This window comes from Delphinus delphis, chromosome 2 (genome assembly GCF_949987515.2).
Source record: "Delphinus delphis chromosome 2, mDelDel1.2, whole genome shotgun sequence".
Lineage (NCBI taxonomy): Eukaryota > Metazoa > Chordata > Mammalia > Artiodactyla > Delphinidae > Delphinus > Delphinus delphis.
This window is the reverse complement of record NC_082684.1, coordinates 170,215,527-170,238,677: the sequence shown is the minus strand read 5'-3', so window position 1 is coordinate 170,238,677 and position 23,151 is coordinate 170,215,527. Positions and strand designations below refer to the sequence as shown.

At 50.2% G+C, this 23,151-nt stretch overlaps 1 protein-coding gene across 3 annotated transcripts in view; it reads left to right on the top strand.

Annotated features, from left to right (window-relative positions):
• The window catches only part of FRMD4A (FERM domain containing 4A), a 233,384-nt gene that overhangs the window by 136,769 nt on the left and 73,464 nt on the right, over positions 1 to 23,151 (top strand). For all 3 annotated transcript variants that reach the window (XM_060006260.1, XM_060006259.1, XM_060006261.1), the window contains exons 8-11: positions 1,282 to 1,365; positions 6,135 to 6,200; positions 6,435 to 6,492; positions 11,149 to 11,235. In XM_060006260.1, coding sequence (XP_059862243.1) covers positions 1,282 to 1,365; positions 6,135 to 6,200; positions 6,435 to 6,492; positions 11,149 to 11,235 — 295 coding nt within the window. The remainder of the gene's footprint in view (positions 1 to 1,281; positions 1,366 to 6,134; positions 6,201 to 6,434; positions 6,493 to 11,148; positions 11,236 to 23,151) is intronic.

The following is a 23,151-nucleotide window of genomic DNA, read 5'->3' as shown; positions in this document are numbered from 1 at the left end:
GGGTCCCGGTGGTCAGTATCTGCCTTGATTTGCATGAGCAGAACGGAAGCTGCTCCCGTAGCCTGGGTTAGAACTGTGCGTAAATGCAGGCTTCACAGCAAGGGCCGTGAGGCGCCCTGGTGGACCAGCACAGGGAGACACCTTTACACATCCCCAGTGGATTCTGCTGGCTGGCTCTGGAGGTAGACATTGGGGGCCAACACCCAGATGTCCCTGTCCCAGCAGGGGTGCGGGTCTGCTGAGCGCCCACAGGGGCGTCAAGCTTCTGAAGCCCCCTGGTTAAATTAGGGGAATTTAAAGTATCTCCCAAACCTGAGATCATGCGAGTCTGAAGGGAAGGAAGAATTTCTGGTCCAGGGACCGGACGCGAAAGACCTCCTCCTAGCGCCTGATAATCCACTTAACACTTTCTGAGTTGTTTCTGGATCATGTCAAAAGCAAATGACAGATGAACTTATATACAAAACAGAAATAGACCCAGACATAGAAAAAAAAGTTATGGTGACCAAAGGGGAAAGGGGGGCGTATAAATTAGGAGCTGGGGATTAACGGATACACCCTACTATATACGAAATAGATAACCAACAAGGACCTACTGTATAAGCACAAGGAACTCTACTCAATATTTTGCAATAACCTATAAGGGAAAAGAATGTGGGAAAAAAAAAATATATATATATATATATGTAACAATCATTTTGCTGTACACCTGAAACTAACACAACATTGTAAATCAACTATACTTCAATCAAAAAAATTTTTTTAAAAAGCAAATGTTATGCATTTGTCATATTTTGGACAACAGTTTCTAGCATGTGCTCAATCCAGGCAAAGAAAACTGGCCTGTGGGTTAGTCAGGGAAACAGCTTAAGGAGAAAAACAGTCGAGCTGTCCATTCTCAAAGCCCACGGCGGGGCCCTCAAGACCTCCCTAAGGTCCCCCCGTGGGGAAACTGGTGACCCTTCTGCCCACATTCCTGCTGCCCGGGGACACTCATCGGTGCCCCCTTGGCATGCAGGGCTTGAAAAGAACCCACAGGCATCTGAGACGGCTCTGCCCGGCCCTGCCCTCTACAAGGAAAGGCCGCTGGGCTCTGCGTGGTGTGTGTTCTTTTGCATCTCTGCTAAGTAAATAAGTACAAAGAAAGCACCGCTTTTCACTAAAGGGGAACAGATGCGGGGTCTGAGGACAAGGCTGCGCCGGGTCGCGTCGCGTGGTGCTGTGGTTTTCTCCGAGGCTGAGCATGTTTCTGCCATGCTCCCTGTCTGCCCTGTCTTCCAGCAATGAAGTGGTGAGGACGGACTTGAAGAAACTACCAGCACTTCCCACGCAGGCTCTGAAGGAGCACCCCTCCCTGGCTTACTGGTAAGCCCCCTTTCCCTGCATGCCCCAGGCATCCCCCCTCCAGGAAGGAGCCCCTTCTAGGGACGCAGGGGGCTCCTGGCGACTGTCCACCCTCCCCGCCACCACGGGTCCGCCTGGACCCCAATCAGACAGCGACTGCAAACTGTATCGAGTGGCTTGAGTCTTCATGAAACTGTTTTCTGCATTTATTTAAATAACACGAAATGTGTGAGACCTCTTTTCCCTATTTTCTTTCTTTAAAAAACAAAAAACCTTCTAAAATTTCCCTCTAGATGGTTTGCCTCCTTGGAGAGTCTCTCCTGAGCTGCTAGAGTTTCGCTTTGGAATCCTTGTCATTTGATGACAGGATGTGTGGGGTTTTGAGGTGTGGGAGGAGGACAGGGTTTTTTTCTTTGCAGAAGAGAGAGATTGATTCTTTTACTTTCCCACAATGTTTAATATCTCCTGATTTAGCTTCCGTGTAACATTACACCATAGTTCATCTGTCGGGCCCTGAATTACTGACTCTGAATGAATCGGGCACTTGAATGGTTCCCAGGTTGTGGTTCGGGTCACAGTGGAGCGGGGTTTGCATTGCCAGGCAGTGTGTTGAAATACTGCTGGGCTAGCGAGCCCTGACCACTGTCCTTTGAAAGCAAAATGCCGCTCCCCCAGTCATCCTTCTGACTCCTTGACAAAAAGCACTGTGACGGCTTTTATTTAAAAAACAGTAATAAGATAAAAATCGCAGAACAAGTCAATCTTATTGAATTATAACATATGACTTTTAAGCACTTCTGTAATATGCTTTATGAAGTTGCCAGTTTACTAACATTTCATCCTGTCCAGACACCTTTCCGGCCGACAGACTAGTTGTTCAGTCATCCGGGTGGCTTTAAGGGATTCCTTTGGCTGGGATGGGGTGCGTCTTGCTGCAGAGGGCATTAGCAGGATGAAACTCCAGTACCTAAATCATTTCTTGCCAAGAGACCAAGTGGTGATGGGGCAGCTGGACGGGAAACAAAAGAGCTGAACCCTGAGGCTGAGAGCTCCCACCCGTGTGCTGGCATCCCCAGTTTCATCTCTCTGAACTGTTTTGTTGCCATTCTTTTTTTTGGTTACACAGGTATCCATACATAGTGGCTTTAGATCCTTCTAATTTGCCCCCAAAGAACAAAATTGGTTTAACGTGCAAAGACTTTGCACGTGTCAATTTCCAGGCTTCCAACCTGGCAGCGTGCACATACGAACACCCCCAGATGGCACTCCTGTTGCCTTGTTCGTGGAACCCAATTGCCCTCTCCCCAATTCCTTATGCTCCCTGGGCCTTACCTTCTCTATCCTCCCAGCGGTTCATTTTCAGGAAACCAGTGGTGAGGGAGATGCAAGGAAGTAACTCGAGAAGCTGGTAGATCTTACCTTGTGAAATGTAGTTGCCAGCGGGGGCTGTAATGTTGCTGGGTTGTCTGGAATCAGAGTTGCTTTCAGCCTAATCCCTCCCTCAATTATCTCATGTGTTTGTTTCCAAACGTTTTTACACCCTGTGCTCATTTCAGAGCTATGAACACCTCCTTGCCTCTCCTCTTTCTCCCTCTGGATTTTGTTCTGTTACCTCCACAGTCTGCTCTGTATGCAAACATTATCACCAACACAGAAACTCCTTCCTTCGTGCTATGCTTTCTCTTTTGTCGTCATGAACAGCTTCATCCTCATCTACATCCGTAGCTGTCCTGTCAGAACAGCCCTCTCTCTCTGTGACCAGGCCAGCGCTTTCCCCGGGCCTCATTTAGACCCAGAGGTGCCCATGTCACTGTCTAAATGCACTGGGAAGATGGCAGGACCGAGGGAGGGATGGTTTTGAAGCTGGTTACCCTCAGCTGCTCTACAGCTCAGCTTATGCACAAACAAGCCAGTAGCACGAACCATTCTGATGATGCATTGCTTAAAAAAAAAAGTATACACACACACACACACATTCACAGATGCAGTGCACAACCTTCAGGCCAAAAGAAGCCACTGGGAGCCCATCCACCACTAGTCAGGGAAGGCATTACAGCCTAGTGAGCAAAAGCGGTGGGTTTTAGAATCCCAGCCAAGCCTCTGAACTGTGGGGTCATGATAGGCCAGGACGCTCATGTGACTTCTCTGCTGCCTCGATTTCCCATCTCTAAAATGGGACTAACCATATCAACCAAATTCAGACTGTAATTAAGAGAGGAAATAAAAAGGCACAGAGTGCAGTTAGGAAGTAGGGGAACGGTGCATAATAATGCTGAGTCATCACATCATAATCCCTTCTGCTCCTTTCCCCCAAGCGCTCAACAAGCTTGCACTTCTCACCCCACGTGATTTCTCTATCGGGGAGGCATCCGAGGCACAAAGTGCCCAGGGCCGCAGACCAAGGCAGCATCAGGGCCCCGACCTGGATTCTCTTGAGCGCCTCTATGGCAAACGCGGGACCACTCGTACCGCCCATACAAGGTGTGAAGGGACATCTTCCCCTCACGGGCCGACGGCTCCTCCGAGACAGGGAGCCCTGTGGCCATCGCCTTGTTTCAGGGCTCCTTGTCTGCAGAGATGGACCCGCCATCCCATGCCTGGGGCGCGGTCAGCCTCGGTCATTTGCCTTTTTCCTTCATGGAACGCCATGTCCTCCAAATGTGTTTTGGGCTCCCGTTTCCTCTGCCTCATGGGTCTCTGAGGATAATCCCGTTTAGTCCGCCCCAAGCATCTGGGGTAGTTGGTGTGTGTGAGTCATCTGTCAAAGCCTGGAGAGGGGCGGGAACAGGGCTAGGGCTGGGGTGGGTCTCAGGCAGCTCTTGTCACACGCCAGCCTATGGAGTTTCCACTGGGGCAGAAGAGGTGGGAAAAGCCGAGGAAGAAGGAGGATACTGTGGCCTCGCGGTGGGTCTCAGACAGCAGGAGAAACCAGGCGAGGCAGGGCGACCGATCCCCACAGCTGTCAGGCACGGTGAGACCCCCAGGCTCGGACCAGTCCGTTTGTGAACAGCTGAGCAGCGGCCAGCAGGTGTCGCTGACACGGCTGGCGTTCGTCCCCGCGCCGTGCGCATGTTCACAGCCACGGCCCTGTGTTAAGTTCCGTCTTCCCTCCTCAGCCCAGGGAGCCAGGGACCCTCTTTGCAGCTCTGTACCAAGGAAGCAGGCCTGTAGCTATGCTGCGTGGCTGGACCCCGGACCTAGAAGTCCACCTCCCCAGATGCCACGTCGTGTGGCAACCCAGCTGTTGATTCAGTGGCTGTCTGGGGAGGAAGCTGGAAGGGTAACCCCAGAACGGCCTGACACGACTCTGATGCTCTGGGAGGCTGGTGTCGCCCCCAGAGAGGACGCTTCTGGAGAATCCTCTGTCAGGAGGGGGCTTTGTCCCCCTCCGCATAGAACTTCCGTGGTGTGTGGGAGCCAAGGAGAGACACGGCTGCGGCGGCCCCTTTCTGAACAGAGGTGCCCGGACCCCATAGACACGACCCTCAACTAGACCAAGGCCCCTCCTAGGCAGCCATCCCCCATCCGGGGCATTAGAGAAGACACTTTCCTGTGAGGGGCCGGCCTTACGTGCGTCAGATTTCAGAATACTCAAGTGAAGGGAGATTCGTGGAAGCTTGGGAGAGTAACTAGAAGGTAACTTAATGACCCCCGAGTACTAGATGATGAACACGTAGAATGTGTGACCCCCCCCCCAGAAGTGGCCTCGCTGACAAAGAAAGAGGGGGGGTGAAAGAAGGCTTTCGATCAGTTCCGAGGTACTAAATGAATAATAGCTCGTAAAGGTCAACCAAGGAGGTCTCGAGTGTTCGTCCCTGGGGTCGCCTCCTTGTCATGGAGTCCACGGGCCAGCGGGGAGGAACGTGAGGCCGAGGTGTGAGGTGGAAGGCCATGCGGCCCGGTCCCAGAGGCCAGGCCTTTGGCCTTGACCCCTCAGCAGGTGGGATGTGATTCCCAAGGTTGCTCCTGAGCTTCCAAAGGCCGCAGGGCTCGGGGTCGCTTCCCAGAGGGGCCCCTGCCACCGTCCGCCCCGTCGCAGGAGGGTGTGGCCTGCATTGCCCCTCAAGGAGCGAGCTGGCCTCTTGCTGTGTTAGAACTGAGGTTTCAGAAGGTACCGGGGTGCCCCTCTGATTTCTGCCTCCTTCTTATCTCGCCAGCGCGCCTCTGGGCCTTTTGTTGCTTCACGGTCTGTGTTAACCGGCCCCAGATTCCAGAACTTTCCCCTCCTCCTTGGACGCCCTCAAGCCTGCCTGCTAACTCGGGGTGGGGAGGCCGTGGGCATCCTGTCAGAGTCCACGCCTGCCCGCCCCACCCCGGAGGCCCCGTGCCGACGGGATGCAAGAGAGGAGGAAGGGGAGAGGGACCCGAGGGAGGTCGGCCGGAGCGTCCACGCGCACCTCCGGCCAGTAGCCCTCTTCCTGTCTCCTGTCCCGTGTCCCTGCCTGCTGGCCCACACGCTCCCCACTTCATCCTCTGCTCCCACAGTCTCGTTTCTTACGAGGAGCCAACCCCCAAAGCCCGGGCTTTCCTTTTACTGATGATAAGCCCAAGGCAAAGAGAATGCGAGTCCTCTGAGGAGGAAGCAGAAGCTTTGGGTACATCCTTAGCCCTAGGCATCTCACTTGGGCTGCGTTCGGACATGCTGCTTTCAGGACAGATCATTTTTCCAGGAGCTCTTGGCTCCTTGGAGTTTCTCATGAGGATGCTGGAGCTCACAGATCTCTCTGTGAGCGGGGAGCGGGGCCGTCGCCCTGGGGACTGAGACAGAGACTCCTTTCCTCTCGTTCTAGCGAGGATCGGGTCATCGAGCACTACAAGAAACTGAACGGCCAGACCAGAGGCCAAGCCATCGTCAAGTAAGTGCCCCCCAACCCACAGTGCTGCTGAGGCCGTATGTGTGTGTTCACATAGTGTATGTCAGGGCTGTTCAGTTCTGCTGGGAGAGACATAGCTCTGGGGGCAGGTGGTTCCATGTATCTTTCACGTAAATGATGACTCTGAGAACTTTATCACGTGCACACACCCACCAATATGTGTACGACTCCACTTCTGCCGAATAACCAGGTGTGTGTGTTGTGTTGTCTTCCCAGCTACATGAGCATCGTGGAGTCTCTCCCAACCTACGGGGTTCACTATTACGCAGTGAAGGTAAGTGAACTCATTTGGTGAAAGTTGCCACCATGCCCTAAAAAAAAAGTTCTCATTTTTTTTTCTTTTTAATCTTACTGAAGATTTTGGGGGGAGTGGGGAGGACTTGGACAGGAAGATCACATGCTAGGGGGCGTTGGGACAATGGAACTTCCCCCCCCACCCCAGTGTAGTGAGACTTGATTTGGGTTCTCTGCAAAACTCACTTGCCTTTTTGTGGAGTGGGTGTGGTAAATGCCTACTTCTTCATTCTCAGAAGAATACTGGAGATCGGGACTGCAGAGCCTCTCAGGAAAATTCCATCTAAGCACAAAGAACAAAAACTTTAAGCAGAATCAACAGTGTTTTTCTTGGTGGTCAAATGCCACATAGGCAACTTAATAGGAGAAGTGGGACTATAGGGGCTGACAAATCAACAGGCTCTGTCTTCTTAAAGAAGGAGTAAGTCCAACGTAACACAGGCCCCCTTCTAAATTCTCTTGCGTTTTATCCATAATGTCCCAGACTGGGATCTCCTCTTCGAAATAATAGGTAATGATGTCCTCACGCACCCTTTTCTATCCTGAGAAAGGATAACTTCCTTTCCTTCGTTTACCCCAATGTGAAGTTTATCAAAGTCATTGCCCAAAGTCCAGACAAAAAGAGCAGAAAACACTTCTGAACTCAAGACAGTCCCACCAACCAACCCGAGATTCCATGCTCTTCCACCAGTTTCCTACCCCGTGTTTCCACCCAACTATATATATATTTTTTTAAATATTTTCAGGTGGAGTTTTATTTATTTATTTATTTTTAATTCATTTAGTTTTGGCTGCGTTGGGTCTTCGTTGCTGCGCGCGGGCTTTCTCTAGTTGCGGCGAGCGGGGGCTACTCTTTGTTGCGGTGCGCGGGCTTCTCATTGCGGTGGCTTCTCTTGTTGCAGAGCACGGGCTCTAGGCGCGCAGGCTTCAGTAGTTGTGGCGCACGGGCTCAGTAGTTGTGGTGCACGGGCTTAGTTGCTCTGCGGCATGTGGGATCTTCCCGGACCAGGGCTCGAACCCGTGTCCCCCGCATTGGCAGACGGATTATTAACCACTGTGCCACCAGGGAAGCCCCTGACTATATCTTTAATTCCTTTAGACCAGAACATAACACCGTGTTTCATTCATTGTTGTGTCGCCCACGGCAGTTTGCACGGTGCTTTGCGCGTCCTTGGTACGCATTTTAACGTAATGGCCCGTATCTTCCTCTAAACTGCAGCCTTTTGATGGCAAAGACTGTTGCACTCTGTTATATTTCCCCAGAACCCAGTGGAGTGCCTGGCACTTAGTAGATACCCAGTAAATATTTACCAAGTACCATTATTGAGAATTGAATTGAGTAGTTGGATGTACACATTTCCGTGATGGGAACAAGTGGCAGAATGATATTTGTGGAGCTCCGTTATGAGGCATGTACGGGGACTCCAGTCCCACCCAGCAGCTCAGCCCAAGATCTCTCAGAGCCTGCAGTGGTTCAGTTCTTCCTGATGTCCTTCCAACACGCTTCCCACCAATGGAAGCTATTCATCCCTCTTCAGCATGATGCACAGACCTCCTAGAAGCATCGCAGCCATCCCTGCCCTGCTTAAGCCTAAGCTATCGTCTGTCATGAGAAGTGTGACCTGGCCTCCTGGGCTATCTTCTGTCCCACATGAGAAGGATGGATCCTCTAAAAAGACTTACCCCCCCCCCAGTACAGCTGGCTGTGTCCTGGGATGTGGCCACTGAAGCCAGTGGGCAGTCAGCTCCCCAAAAGGAAATGGAATTGATCATGAAAAGAGGCTCAAAATCCCCCTTTCTGGCTGCCAGGGTTCAACTCTTACACTGCTAGTGAGAGTTTGGAGCCCGTGTCCATTCTGCCATCTTGCTACCAAAAAGGAAACAGAAGGGTCCAGCAGTAGTCCTGACATTATTACAAGAGGCGTGTCACAGAAATCAAACTGTGAGTCTTTCCCTGAGTTGTGGAGCTATTCGACGGTGATGTTTAGCAAAGGGGTCTGCATTCGGGAATGGGAGCCAGGAACGCGAGAATCCCCGACTCCATTCCATTCTCTGATTGGCTGTTTGTTCTTAGCTTGACCTCACCTCCGTCGCTCATAATTAAAGTAGAGATTATGAGGGCTCCCCTGGTGGCGCAGTGGTTGAGAGTCCGCCTGCCGATGCAGGGAACATGGATTTGTGCCCCTGTCCGGGAAGATCCCACGTGCTGTGGAGCGGCTGCGCCCGTGAGCCATGGCCGCTGAGCCTGCGCGTCCGGAGCCTGTGCTCCGCAACGGGAGAGGCCACAGCGGTGACAGGCCCGCATACCGCAAAAAAAAAAAAAAAAAAAAAGATTATGAAATTGGCTTCTCCAGCTACCCCACGGAAGTTTTCTAGATGCTGGAAGACTGTTGAGATGGCTTGAGACAGCCAGATGGGAAGGCTTTGAGATAAAACCTCATCTGGTCTTTTACTTGCTTAAACCTGCGTTCCATTTCCTCCTCAGCCCTAAAACTTGACAGAAGGGCAACCTCTGATATGCATGCTTTCTGCCTTCCAATCAAACCTTAGAAATAGACTCTTTTGCAGCTTGTTAGAGGCCAGAAGCAGACCTTGTGATTTTCCAAGTGCCAAGTGTGCCTGTGTGTTTGGCTTTTGGATTCTCCAGACGTGAGTGATTGCTCTCCTATCTATTTGGAGAAAGAGCCTAATTAACTATATCGAGACTCACTGTTTGGTGGCCTTGTAAATTTCACAATGCCGCATCTCATGGTGTGATGAGAGCTCTTACCTCGACAAACTGCAATTGCAGTCGCCTTCATCTCTCCTCTTGTCCTGTTCTCTGAAACCATTGCAGTCACCCGGGCGCTTTCCAGAGACAGGGGTTTTATACCTTTAAAGAAATTCAGAAACTTTCCTAAAAATTCAAAATGTATTTCTTCTGCCCTTTACCTTGGTGCTTACCTTGAACTAACTCTTGCCCCGCATATATTTGAAAATGCTGAAGCCAACTGTGAGTTTTCAAGACATCCACCATGGGGTATGTTAGATCATTCACGCATGTGGCAATTAGGACAAATCCAGGGAAAGGCTGTTTGATATGCCCACTGTCAATGCCTAGCATTTGGGAGCTTCTAATTAACAGTCTTGAATGTAGATTTACAACTTACAATCTGGGGAGCCAGAGGTCTCTGTTAGAGGAATAAAGATGGTGTTAGTGTTTTTAATTCAGTTCCCAGAGTGTCTAAGCTTCGATTTTGCTACCCCAGTCCTGCCAGATAGCCACTGTCTTCATGAGGTGAATAGGACGCACACCTTATGAGCACCTGCCTACCCTGCACTGCCATTGGCCTGCTGGGGGGAAGGGGAGGGTCTTGAGTAGAGCAGGACGCAACCTTTGCATGATTCCTTTGTCTATTAAATCAGAGGAGTCCTTGATAAGAACCTGCTGTATAGCACAGGGAACTCTGCTCAATCCTCTGTAACGGCCTATATGGGAAAAGAAGCTACAAAAAAAAAAAGTGGATATATGTATATGTATAACTGATTCACTTTGCTGTACCCCGAAAACTAACACAACATTGTAAATCAACTGTACTCCAATAAAACTTTTAAAATAAATAAATTTATTCAGATAGGGGAAAACAGTGATATAGAAAACGAGCTAGTTTTGAGAGCATTTCCACTGTTCTGGTAGGAATAAAATCAATATGCGTGTATGAGCTACAAAATTTAAAAATAAAATAAAATTAGAGGAGTCTTGAATGCGTATTACTAAGTGAAAGAAGCCAGTCTGGAAAGGCTGCGTATTGGATATTCCAACTATATGACATCCTGGAAAAGGCGAAAGTGGTTGCCAGAAGCTGGGATGTATAGGCAGAGCACAGAGGGTTTTTAGGGCCATGAAAATACTCTGTGTGACACTACGTGTGTGATGGATACGTGCCCTTATACGTTTGTCCAAACGCATAGAACGTACACCCGCAAGAGTGGACCCTAAGGTAAACTATGGACTTTGGGTGGTTAGGACGGGTGAGCGTAGGTTCCTCATTGGCAACACAGGTACCACTCTGGTGCAGGATGTTCTTCACGGGGGAGGCTACACATGTGTAGGGATGGGAGTACATGGGAAACTCCTGTACCTTCCTCTCAATTTTGCTGTGAACCTAAAAGTGCTCTAAAAAAAAATAAAATGTTTTAAGACAAAATTTTCAGAGGAGTCAGCTTCCATAGTCTCTATGGTTCCTTCCAGCTCTGACAGTCGATGACAGTTTCTCGGCCCAGAAGGTCGTTCTGTCAGAATGTTCAGCATCTCTCAGATTTTCCCTGTTGGTAGGTGAGGGGCCCAGCTCTGAAAACCTAAAGTCTTAGAAAGAGAACAAAGAACAAGGCGTCTGCTTCTTACTCAGAAACGGGGAAAGGACCCCAGCTGGTTAGGAGCAGAGCTGGGTCCCCAACCCAGGGCACTTACTAAGTCACTTTACTAAGCATCCTTTGATGACAGGGCACACCCGTTAACGTAAGGCACAGCGAGGTGGGCTCCGTCCACTTCAAGGAATTTGCATTTCCCTTTGTCTTCAGGTGAACCAGGAGATCTCTTGGTTCCTTTCTCTCTTGTCTGGTCCCATGCTTACCCGTACTCCTTTTGATGTTCTAGGACAAGCAGGGGATACCGTGGTGGCTGGGACTGAGCTACAAAGGCATCTTCCAGTATGACTACCACGATAAAGTCAAGCCCAGGAAGGTAAGCGTGCTCTCCTTTGTGGGAGGATGGCACTCAGGTGGAGGGAGACACAGGCAGAGAAGTGACGAAAAATGTTACCCCGTGCAGCCTCAGGGCCTCTGGGCCCCCCGGTCTCCTGCTCATTTTGGGTGTATGCAAACTCCTCCGCAGTCATCCAGCCTGTGTTCCCTGGGGAAGTATTTTTCCTCCCCATCACTAAGGAAATGGAAGCTGTTAAAATTATTTAAGGTAAGAAGACTAGATCAGCTCACCCAGGGCAGATGGACCAGAGGGCTTTGAGAGGCTGTCCTGTTCCTTCATTTCCTGGGGTGCTGTGGGCTTGAGAACATGGGGGAGCATGTCTCTTGTATCCCAAGGCTAATCTGAGTTTTCCCAAAGGTTTGTTTTTGTTTTTCTGTTTCTTGTTTTTTGGACGAGGGGAACTAAAAGAATAGGCCAAAAAGAGGCCGAATCCAGTAGATATTTTCTGGCATATTAGAAGTGATCAGAAATCTGGAAGAAATAAGGTCATTTGCCAAAAAAGAAAGGGAAGCAGAAAGGAGTCTGCAAACTCACAGTGAAGCCAAAACAGAATGTTTGAAGAGGACACAGGGCTTGAATTTTCTCTGTTTTCGTTTCCACACATTTTTTAGACCAGAACAAATTGAAAAATTATAATGGAAAAATATCTCTGAGGTGAGAGCTGTCATTCAACTCCTCCGGCAGAGAAAAATGGGGAGACGGTATGTGGTTCAGACCCTGAAATACATATTAAAAGTTTATCAAAACCACACTTGCTTTTGGAGGGAGAGAGCAATATAGGTTCATTATGTTATTGCATAATGCCTTCCAAGCTTCTTTATCCACGAACAGGATTGAAATCCACACTACATATCCGAGCTTATTGTAGTCTATCCAGTTAACATCTGCCTTCAGCCAGTTTCTTTAGTAAATTGATAGAAAAAAAAAATGGCCCTGTGTCGAGGAGGATTTTCACTCAGTTGATCAGTCAGTTAAGTTCTGTGAGAAGATCTTGAGCATATGATGGAGGGATTCTTCCTTGGGGACAGTTCAGTAGGAATCTGGCTGTTTCGGGGACCATTGTTTCGTGACTGTTTCCAAAACCCCTCCAGTTTCCTGCTGTAGGACGTGATTCGGACTCTGCGTTCTTATTTTCTCCCTCTTTGTTTTTCTCAGTCACTGGGTCTGTACTTCTTCCACGCTCTCTGCCTCTTTCCCTTATGACCTTTGTAAGTTTCTGTGCTTTTTCTTCTCTCTTTACTCCTTCCTTCTTCTTACATCCACTGTCCCCTCTCCAACTTGCTTGGCCATTGTTTTCTGCTGCAAGAGCCAAGGATACTCCTGGATCGTTTAACCCAGTCCTGGTTACAATGTATCCAGCTCTTGGTTGCCCACACTGGTGGAGACCAAGGCCAGCTTGGACGATTGGGGTCTACAGTGGAGTTCATTAAAATCCCACAGTTGAATTCTTCTCTCCCTCTGAATGTTTTTGAAAAACGTGCTTACACGTATCGGTATGTGTTCAGTTTCATTTGTTAATATGTTTAAGCTCGCTTTGTTTCTCTAATTGAGGTGCTAATGAAGATTTTAGAGGTAATGAGGTAGCGCTTGATGTATGTGATTTATGCAAAACGCAGGGTGTGACACAGCGCAAGGGCTTAATAAATGGTAACTATTCTTGTCAGTCTCCAAAACGGACTTCAAAATATGGAAAAGTAGGAAGTGCAACATGTGACTAATCAGCCTTTGAATAAGAGAATTGACTCTCACTGGTTGAATTTATGCAGGTCAGCGGATTAAAAATGTTAAAAGGTCAACACATTTATTCCGATATTGCCTCTATTCAAACTGAGTTGCTCTTTAAAATAACGCACGCTTCTGTGACCTCTAAGGAAGTAGTTGGGATTCTCAAGTCTATTGCTAATTGAGAGACAACCAAGCCATCAGAGTCATTAGTCATTCATTCGAAAATGTTTATTGCATACCTGTTATATGCAAGGCAGACCACCAGGTGCTGAGATAATTAAGACACACATCAGGTCTTCAGGACCTGCACAGGGTATCAGGGACAGGGGTGTGGTGATTGCATCTTACAGATAAGAGAGGCCTGTGTGAGGGTTGGTGGTGAATTAAAGGAGAGGGTCATCAGCTGGGCTTAAGGAGAAACGTCTTCACAGACAGCAAAGTAGGAGCTGAGTGTTAAAGGTGGACAGAGGTTTTGCAGATGGACTAACGGGGTGAGGGGGCACACAGGTGTGCACGCAGGCACCGTGAAGGAGAACAGCGCGGCGTGATGGAGAAGCACACAGCACCGCTGGGGCTGGACGTCCTGGGAGAGGAGCCAGAGAGCAGGCTGATGGGGCCCCAGCAAACAGAATCCTCAGGGTTTGCTATGAGGATTTCATCTTCGAGACAGAGGCGTGACCACATCAGACCTTCGTAGTCAGAGAAACATCGTTCTGGTACCTGGCGGAGGATGAGTGGAGTGATACAGGGCAAGACTTGCAAACCGGGACATCGTTACATTAGTGTAGGCCAGAGCTGGTGGCATGGCTCGGGGGTGGCTGTCCGTACCGGGGATAGAGAAGGGGACTTGGAAGTGAGATGTCTAGAAGGTGATGTGACTGAACAATGGCGGGAAGCAACAGGGTGGAAGTTGGAGCAGCAGGAGAATCTACAACAACTTCCTGATTGACCAAAGCCTGGGATATAAGAGAAGGGGAGAGAAGTTCAGTTTAGGACATGCCGAGTTTTGGGCTGATGGGACGTCCAGGGAGTGGTGGCAAATAGGCAGTGGGTATTCAGTTGGAGCTCGACAGTATCAAGAATTTCGAACCAGAGACTGAACAGAGAGAGGAACGGGAGAGGCACTCGGCACACTGGAAAAATTACAGTAGCTGTGAGTGGATTTCAGTTCCCCATCGTGACATTCCCTGTGAGGCAGAAGGGCAGGGCTGGGACCGGGACACCCTAACCCTTCTGTAACTTGGGGAGCCGTCTTTAGGAAATGAATGTGCCGTCTACATATAAAATTAAGAACGGGCCTTTGAAAAGCCTATGATGGGAATTCCCTGGTGGTCCAGTGGTTAGGACATACAGCTTTCACTGCCGAGGGCTGGGGTTCAATCCCTGGTCGGGGTACTAAGATCCCACAAGCCGCCTGGCGCAGAATAAAGGAAGGAAGGAAGGACGGAGGGAGGGGAGGGGAGGGGAGGGACCCACGAGGGGAAGAGACCCAAAGTTTCATTAGCCCAAGGGGTATCCACCTCTGCTGAGACCTGCCATGGGCCCTAAAGACTTAATCTGAACCGTAGGTAAGGGGTCCCAGCTGCAGGGGGAAGGATGCAGGGTGTCTGTTCTTTCTGCTCACAGCCAGTGTCATCACCTTCATAAAAAGGCCGTCCCTGTTTCGTGTAAGGCACCTGTGAGTCCCTGAGTGCACAGGGCACGCTCCCTGGCTCCGGACCTGTGAACCTAAAGAGACGCAGGCACATGGTAGTGACCCCTGGTGCACATCCACATACGCGTGCCCCAGTCTGTCTTCAGCTAAAAATCAGAAACTCACGTGAAACTGTCAGGATGAAGAGATGCCCCAGTCTCCCCTGGTCCCACCCTCCTCCATCTCTGACCCGGCCGCTGACCGTTTAGAAAGCCTCCCAGCTGATTCCGATGTGCGGCCAGAGTTGAGAACCACCGCCGCGGGCCTCCTTTCCGGACTCGGACTCGGGGAGGGTCAGCCAGGCGCAGCAGGTGTGTCCGGCAGGGCCTCTGCACTCCAGGAGTTGGACACAGGGCTCAAGTCCGGGCCGGCCCCCAGTGATGGGTGACCCTCCAGGCGACACCACACCCTTGCAAAAGGGGCCAGGCAGAGCCTGGCACCCGGAACCCCGGCAATGCTCGGGAAACTGGGAGTGACGCCCAGTTCTGGGCACCTGAAGGCCCTTTTGTAGCAACAGCTGCACCTCCAGCCCAGGCACAGGCCTCCCTGACACTCTGACCCAGTTACAGCAGCTGTGTCACATGGTACCACCATGCTAAGAGCCAACATTCAAGTAGAGGCAGGGGCGGGGTGAGCTGCTCCCTTGCCGTCGGGGGGCCTGGAGGTATTGTCTGGCCTCCACAGCTACAAGAGCATCAGCAAATAAGGCACACAGCAAGCGGCACTCAGCAGCCTCCTATGAGAATGCACTCAAGTTCTTCCACGTGGACCACCAGAAAAGGAGGGGTGGGTAGCTGAAGACTGTCCAGAAATGGGCGGCGCCGTCGCTGTTCCAAGTTCCCCGGTTGGGGTGCAGTTTGCCACTCTGGTGGCAGAGTCTACCCTAAATTGCTTAATCCTCACTCTGAAGCCCTGGGGGCTTTGGGGGAGATGGAGTAAAGCACAGGGTCCCTCACCCGTGGAGTAGGGAGAACATTCTAGGCCGCTCCCCAACACGCACCCCTATCTGCTACCTGGATCTTCTAAACCGATGCCTGGCCTTGCAGAAGCATAGCCCAAAAAGGCAAGCTGCTGATGTTAGAGGAAAAAACAAAAAAAACCAGCTTCTTTGCTCTCAGGGCACGTGTGTCAGGAACAGCGAGACACGTGTGGACACCCAAAGAGGGTGTTTTGGCTTTTGTGTATGTTCAGAAGCTCAAGGCCAATTTCAGAAGTATTTCGGAATGATGTGTGCAAGAATAGCCCCCCAAATCCCTAAAAATCCCACACACAGGGCTAAAAACAGTTAAAATATACAGTACGTGCACATACCCCAGGATAGTGGCCCTTGCTTGTGTAGATGAGCTCTTTTAAAAGATCAGACAGAATCCCAAACGGTGTCCAAGGACAGATTGCAGAATTTTTGTAAGTTATTAACTCTCCTCCTATCAACTCTCACTAAATCCTCCTATTTCCCTCCTTCACTCAGTGATGGTTTCCCTCTCACTCTGCCTGCCTCCCCACTTCTGCTCTCTTGTTCCTACTAAAATACTGATCACACTGCAAAACATGCCTCTCTTCTTCCCCATGACTCTGGGGTGATAATTTTAGGCACCGTTTGTGAGTGAGGTGTCAAGAGTACAGGAATGGCGGTATTTACATGTCTAACTGTCTGGGTTTAACAATGGTGAGAAACGTGCAAAGAGGGTCACAGTGGTGAAAAGAAGAAAGAAAAACCTTGCAGCTACATAGATGATCTTACCCTGTTTTCACCTGGGTATCACATTCCCTTTTAGCGTGTGTTTGCGTGTGTAGGAACGGAGCTCTTCACAGGTGAGAGGTCCTTTGTCCTGTTGGCTTCAGGGAATCATGAAACGTTGTCAGACCAGCATGTGGGAACTTGAAGTAAATCCCAAGCTTCGTCTTAGGTTGCATTTATGGCCAACGAAAGACACCCACGCGTCAAAGCAGAGCAAATGCCAGCTACATAAAGTGACCGTCCGTGGGGACGCCGCGGATCAGCTGCGCCATCGGTCTCAGATCGTTGTGTTAGTACAAGCAAGAGTGTTTCTTCTTCCCCGAGAACATTTGAGTGAAAATCAAATGATATGTACTGAAAAGGCGTTGCTTATTAACTCCTGCAGAACCGGGATCAGGTGGGGCAGAGATAGATAAAGCGGGAGGTAATCGATCACAAAGGGCTCCCTCTTTTAGAGGAGGACCTTGCATTCCTTAGATCAGAGCCTGGGAACGTCCGAAAGCTCTGATCTCTGGGACAATCTGCCTCTTCTTTGTGGCACCAGGAGCAAAGACTTTGGGCGATTAGCCTCTCCCACACTCAAGACTCAACCCCCAGCAGTGCCAAGCTGAGCGGCTTTCTCTGTCCGCCTGCTGGAATGTGCACTTTCCAGACCTGTGGCCAGACCAGCCATCGAATCATGAGAAAACATTATCATTTACAACAGAAAACGCTTTCCGAATGGGGTGCCAGGAAGAGTTAGGATAAAGATCCGTCCTGCAGGCTGTGTCAGAGAATGTACGCATTCAAGAACGAACGGTGTGAAACACGTAACTCCAAAAAAACCTCCCTAGAAGGCGTATTGAATATCTGTAAATCATCATCTACAGCTGCAGCCCATTCGCCAGCCTATATTTAATGAAATCTCTCCATGGGGGGAAGGATGGCAGTGCTGGTCTTTGTTACGTACTCAGCAGACAGCATTTACTTATTTATTTGATGTGCAATTAGGAGCGCTTTTATGTCCACTTAGGTGCACAATTACGAGCACAGAGGGCTCCCCTCTGAGGCATTAGGAGAAGGAGCCAGAGTAGATGGTCGCCCCTTTCCCCAGAGCAGCCAATGTAGCTTCCTGTGGTTCCTAAGAGTATTTCAGAACTGGGGGCATTAGCTCAGAGAATTGATGCATTCCTGTCACCTCCCCAGATTAGTAAAGATTTTTGAACTGGATGAGATGATGAAACAGGAAGAGAAAATAATATTTACAGGAAATACTCCATTAAGTGTGAACCGACTCCCAGCGCAGTCAGCCTGCTGAATTATTCAGCGTGATAAGCACGCCATTAAGTGCTTTGCCAACTTATTTTTCAGCTTCTGTTTGGATGCACTTGACTCATCCTCGGGCTGCTGGGCCCTCTGCCTCGGCAGGCCCTGGGCGGGTGCCTCCCTCATTCCGTTATCTGTATTCCCCTGGGAAACCGCACCCTGGGCTCTCCGGGGAGGAAGAGCTCCATGGACTACTTTTAGCATTTTGCAGCCTTTGCTTTTTCATCGTCAGATCAAAGGGCTTCTCTGTTGCCTCCTTCAGACCTCACTCAGCGCTGAGCGGACCGGGAAGGGTTCCATGCCTGTGGGTGACAGGCCCTGGCTATGGGTCACCAAGGGGAACCAGCCTCAAAGCTGAGGGGCAGGCCTGCCGGAGGGATGCTAGGGTGCAGGGTGGGGGGGTGCAGAGAGAGTCGCCAGCGTCTGCCATCTTAAAATAACTCCCCAAGAAAGAAAAAAGCAGCTGTATTCTAGGAAGACTGAGACGCTCTTCTCAAGCATCAGTAGACAATAGACATCCTCTTCTCAAAGCGCATGTATTAGGCATGGCTGAGTTCTCTCTCTTTGGAACAGGAATCCCAGTGTCTCCTCCCATCCAAGAATTGCAGCCCCCTGAAAGCACTGAGCTAGGGCTTTAGAACTCCAGTAGAAGGTGTTGAATGTGAAATCCTCTCCAATAAAACGGACCCCATAGGAGAGTTACCAAGTGCCTATCTTAAGCCAGGCCCTGCTTGTGGCCCTGCAGGTGTTACAGTGAACAAAAGAGACGGGTCCCTGCCCTCAAAGACCTTAGAGTCTAGTGGGAAAGACGGTCAAACGGTAGCATTAGGTAAATCTATAATGCAGAGTGTCAGAGTATTGAATTCTACGAAGATAACCAATCAGTAAGGAAGAGGGGGATGGTCAGGGGTGGTCTTGCCAAGGAGGTGACTTTAAGGGACTCCGAGTGTTGCATCCCCTGGGAAGCAGTTAGGGATTCTCGCAAGGAAGTGTATTGGGAAGTGGTCTGGAATTAACAGCAGTGAGCAGAGGGAGAAGCTGAGCTGTGATACAACCTTAGGGAAAGCTGTGAAGCTGTAACAATGGGCGATCAATCATCAGACCCATCGCCTTAGCCCAGCATCAACCAATTATTAGATACAGGTGAGCCACAGGCGTGGGGCTGTGACCTTGGGCAAGACGGCTCTGCACAGCTGAGGGCAATTCCCTGAGAGAGGATAAATCCTTCAGTTCTGAAGGAGAGGCTGGTCGATGCAGTAGCTTTTCCTGCAGTGGTTCCCCCCAGTGTGGCCCTCGGACCAGCAGCCGCTACGTGGTCTGGGAGCACGTTAGATCTGCAAACTCCAGGTCCACACCTGAGACGTCCAGACTCAGAAATTCAGAGGCCGGGACTCGGCAATGTGTGTTTTCACAAGCCCTTGAGGTGATTTGAAGACAGGCTACAGAGTTTGAGGATCACTGCTCCACACACAGGTAACGGGAACTTTCTTTGTGATCCTACTTTGTTGTTTTGTTGTTAAGATAGTGTAGTCTGAGTTAAAATCAAATTCCTTCTTGTAACAGTTAAGCCTTTAAAAAAAGATGTTTTACCAGCCAGTGGCCTCCATATCCACTTAAAGGCCCAAAATAAATCTCAAAATCTCAACCAAGGAGGAATTTGAGGGCCACTCACTCACTCCCAGGGTGTGCAGAGTTGTGATAAACAACTTATTTAGCCTCTCTGGGCCTCTGTTTTTATGTCTGTGAAATGGAGACTCTAAAACACGAGAAATAGTCTAATTATCTTCATCTTGAACATGTTTACATCTCAAAGAGTTGCCTGTTCCCCAAGATAAAAGCGCTGTTGCCCTTGACATAGCAAATATGGCTGCAGTCTCTTTTATGCTGAACACAAGAGGCAGGACCACCACAAAGAGCAAACAGCATCCCTTTGTTAAGAGGATTGATTTTTTTTCCTTGGTCACTGGATCTGGGAACCCAGGGTCCCTTGGTTCCCACAGGTTCTTCTGGAGGCCGTTTCCAAGCCGGGTTCTGAGTAAGCCAGCCCTCCAAGGACACCAGCTTGTATCCTTGTTGAAACTGTCTCCATAATACTCGTGCTGGTGTCAGACTGGCCCTTTCGAAAATGATGCCTGTGAGCAGAAAATAGAAGCATGTCTCCATCCAGGTGGATAATCCTTAGAAGCTATAACGTGAGAGTCATTTCTCTGGGGAGGTACGAGAGGAGAGAAATGCAATTCTCCCTTTAAGAGGCAGGTCCAGCTCTCTCCTGGGCTGACATGTTTGGAGGTAGCTCTTAGAGGGGGTACACTATACTCTGAAGAATTCACCCAAACGTTCTCTGCTTGCAAGGGTTAATCGCCAGACTGGCATCGCCCTTTGGATGCTCTTTCCCTGCGCCCACCTCCTACTGTTCTATCTGGTGGGAAGATATCTGGCCTGGTGGTCAAGACCCCTCAGTTTTAGCTCCAGGTCTGCAAGCTGAGTCGCATCGTTAGGTCTGTTTCCTCATCAACAAGGCAATGATACAGGTGCTGGGGAATCTTGAGGTTGAGAGAAGCAGGAAAGGAGAAACAGGGGAGGGGAATGAAGCAAGGGGCAAGCTCATTGTAAAGCCAGAAGGGAGTCCTTCCTAAAAGGAAGAGTGAAAAGCAACACTTTCCCAGAAGAAAATGGTAGAGGGAGAAAATGCCAGTTTCTAAGTGGGTAAATCCCTGTCTGTCTTTGTTGTTCGCGTCAGCCAAAGTGGCAGCTAGATCTGAGCAGACAACCAAAAATAGTTTCCAGGGGCTTCCATGGTGGCGCAGTGGCTGAGAGTCCGCCTGCCGTTGCAGGGGACACGGGTTCGTGCCCTGGTCTGGGAAGATCCCACATGCTGCGGAGCGGCTGGGCCCGTGAGCCATGGCCGCTGAGCCTCGGGAGAGGCCACAGCAGTGAGAGGCCTGCGTACCGCAAAAAAACAAAAACAAAAATAGTTTCCAGCCCCGCCCCCCCAGCTGAGGCCTCTGTCCCTTGTGTGGGGTGTGAGGTGTCCCGGGGCTCGTCCTCGTGTGGACAGCCCTAGGATGGCCATATGAACAGCCACGTTGACTGGGGGGAGAGTAGGGGTCAAACTCAACAGTCTGTATTTATCACATACAAATAAACACCCAGTCAGCCAGACCAGCACCCGCCTTGAGACTGACGAGCTTCTAAATAACTCGCAGAAACAGACTCCCGCTCCTTGGGGCGCCCCATCGACCCTGGGTGCAATCTGAAGATTCAAATCAAAACCCAGCGCTGTTGCTGGATCCCAGTCCTGAGCAGAGGCGCCTCCAGTATCCTCGCCCACTCCAGTGAGCCCTGGGCCAGCAGTAGCTTAAGCGTTGATGGGTTTCTCTGGCTTAAAAACCAAAGACTTGGCCAGGTTAACAAGAACATCGACCACCTGGGACTCAAGAAGGCCCATTTCTTCTATCTCCCACTGTTCTTTTAAAAGCGTTCTTCCCTAGATGGAAACGCAGACAGCCCGTAACTTCTCTGATCACTCCCAGGTAATACAGAGTCATGCAGTCACTTTAAGCAGCAAAGTTAATTTTATTAAGAAATGAGTGTCCGGTCCTTGATAACAACCAAAATTCCAAACTTGGTCTAAAGGTAAATCCTGCCCCCTCTCGCAGCTGGACTGCCTCTCTCTCCCCGTCAGCTCCTCTGCGGGCAGCTAGCAGCCCACTTCTCGTGACTTAGATGTCAACAGGAGCCAGGGGCAGTCTTAGGTGGCCCTTAACTGCAGGAGACACCTGTCAAGCTCTCCAGGCGACCCTAGCGAACCTTTTCTCACTAGATTAGCAGAAGGCATCGTCCAAGTCCCCCACTCTGGGTCAGGGAAGCTGACAGCACACCTCTCTCCCTCTCAAATTCTCCCTCAGTTTCCACCTTCCTAAACACTTCATACCCCAATGGAGGGTGAGAGGTTTCAGAGTCACATAAACAGTAATGCTTTTTAAATGTAAAAAAAAAAAAGTCTAATTGTGAAAGTATGCATAACATAAAATTTACCATTGGAACCACTGGTAAGTGGTTAAGTCTTGGGTACATTCCCACTGTTGTGCAACCCATCTCCAGAACGTTTTCTTTGTGCAAAACTGAAGCCGTCTCCGTGAAACAATGATTCCCCAGCCCTAGCGCCTGGCAACCAGCATTCTACTTCCCTCTCTATGGATTTGATTCCTCTAGGGATCTCATATAACTGGAATCATAGAATATATTTATTTTTGTGACCATAGGGTTTTAATATCCAAACCAGGACACTTTTGAGAATGGAAGAGAGCACTGGTTAATGATGACACCCCAGCGTCAGGCAAACCCGGGCTGCCCCAAGCAAACCAGGGCACATGGTGGCCTCTCGAACCAGGGTGGTGACCCATGAAACGGGCTCTTGGCCCTTTTGTTTGTTTGGTTCTTGCCTGTCTTACTGGGTGGTCTGCTCACTACTCACTTTAATGAGATTGATCACCGTGAAGTTGCGGCCAGTATGTCACCATCATATCCTGTGGCTCTGGCTCTGCAGTGGTGGCATCACCCACCAATGGCATAACTCCTGACCAACTGTGCTGAGTTAAGAACTGGGGCAACCCCAGAGATCCCGGCACCCAGGTCCTTCTGGCATTCGCAACAGGTGTTTCTGATGCTTCATGGGGATTTGAAAGATTCTTCGCCAATCCTGAGAACCTTCCTGGAAAGCGTACACTGGCACTGAGGGTGGTCCGTGGGCGGACCCAGAGCAGACCCAGCCTCCTTGTGATGGCTGCCCCTGTTCTGACCTTTTACTAGGAGGTCAAAGAGCCAGGGGAGCTCCAGATGCCCGTCTCTCCAGGCCTCCCGGACCATAAACCAGCCCCCAGCCCTGTCTGTAACAAGGGTCAGGAACCACAGCTGAGTGAATGGCCCATGCACGGGCGTGCACACGTAGATATCTTTACTGATACATATTGAGCTGATGCTTGGAGCTGTGAGGGTTGAAAAACCATCTGAAACCCGGTCCCTGGCCAGGTTGCTCACATGGTGGTGGTGGAGAACACCCCCCGCCCCCAGAGGTGCCTCGGCCATGACAGCCCAAAGCGGTCAGTTGGCTCCAACAGAGCCCACCCCAGGGGACCCGGGAGGAGAGGTCTATAGGAGGACCATGCGACCGGGGCAGTGGGGGGCTGCTTATGGAGAAGGGGCAGCCCTGGGGTTAGGGGGCTTTAGCCTGGACTGCTGGCTCCTTTTAAGTAGTTAGTTTTACTGCGTTTTAACCAAAGAGCATCTTCTGATTTATGGTTAATGCAGAGGAGGATTTTTACCAGTCAAAACAGTGGAAAGGCCTCAAGGGAGCTCTTGACTACTCCCCACTTCTCCCCAAGCCCCACGCACCTACTTTCCTCTCTGGTCTTGCCTATTCCAGACATTTCGT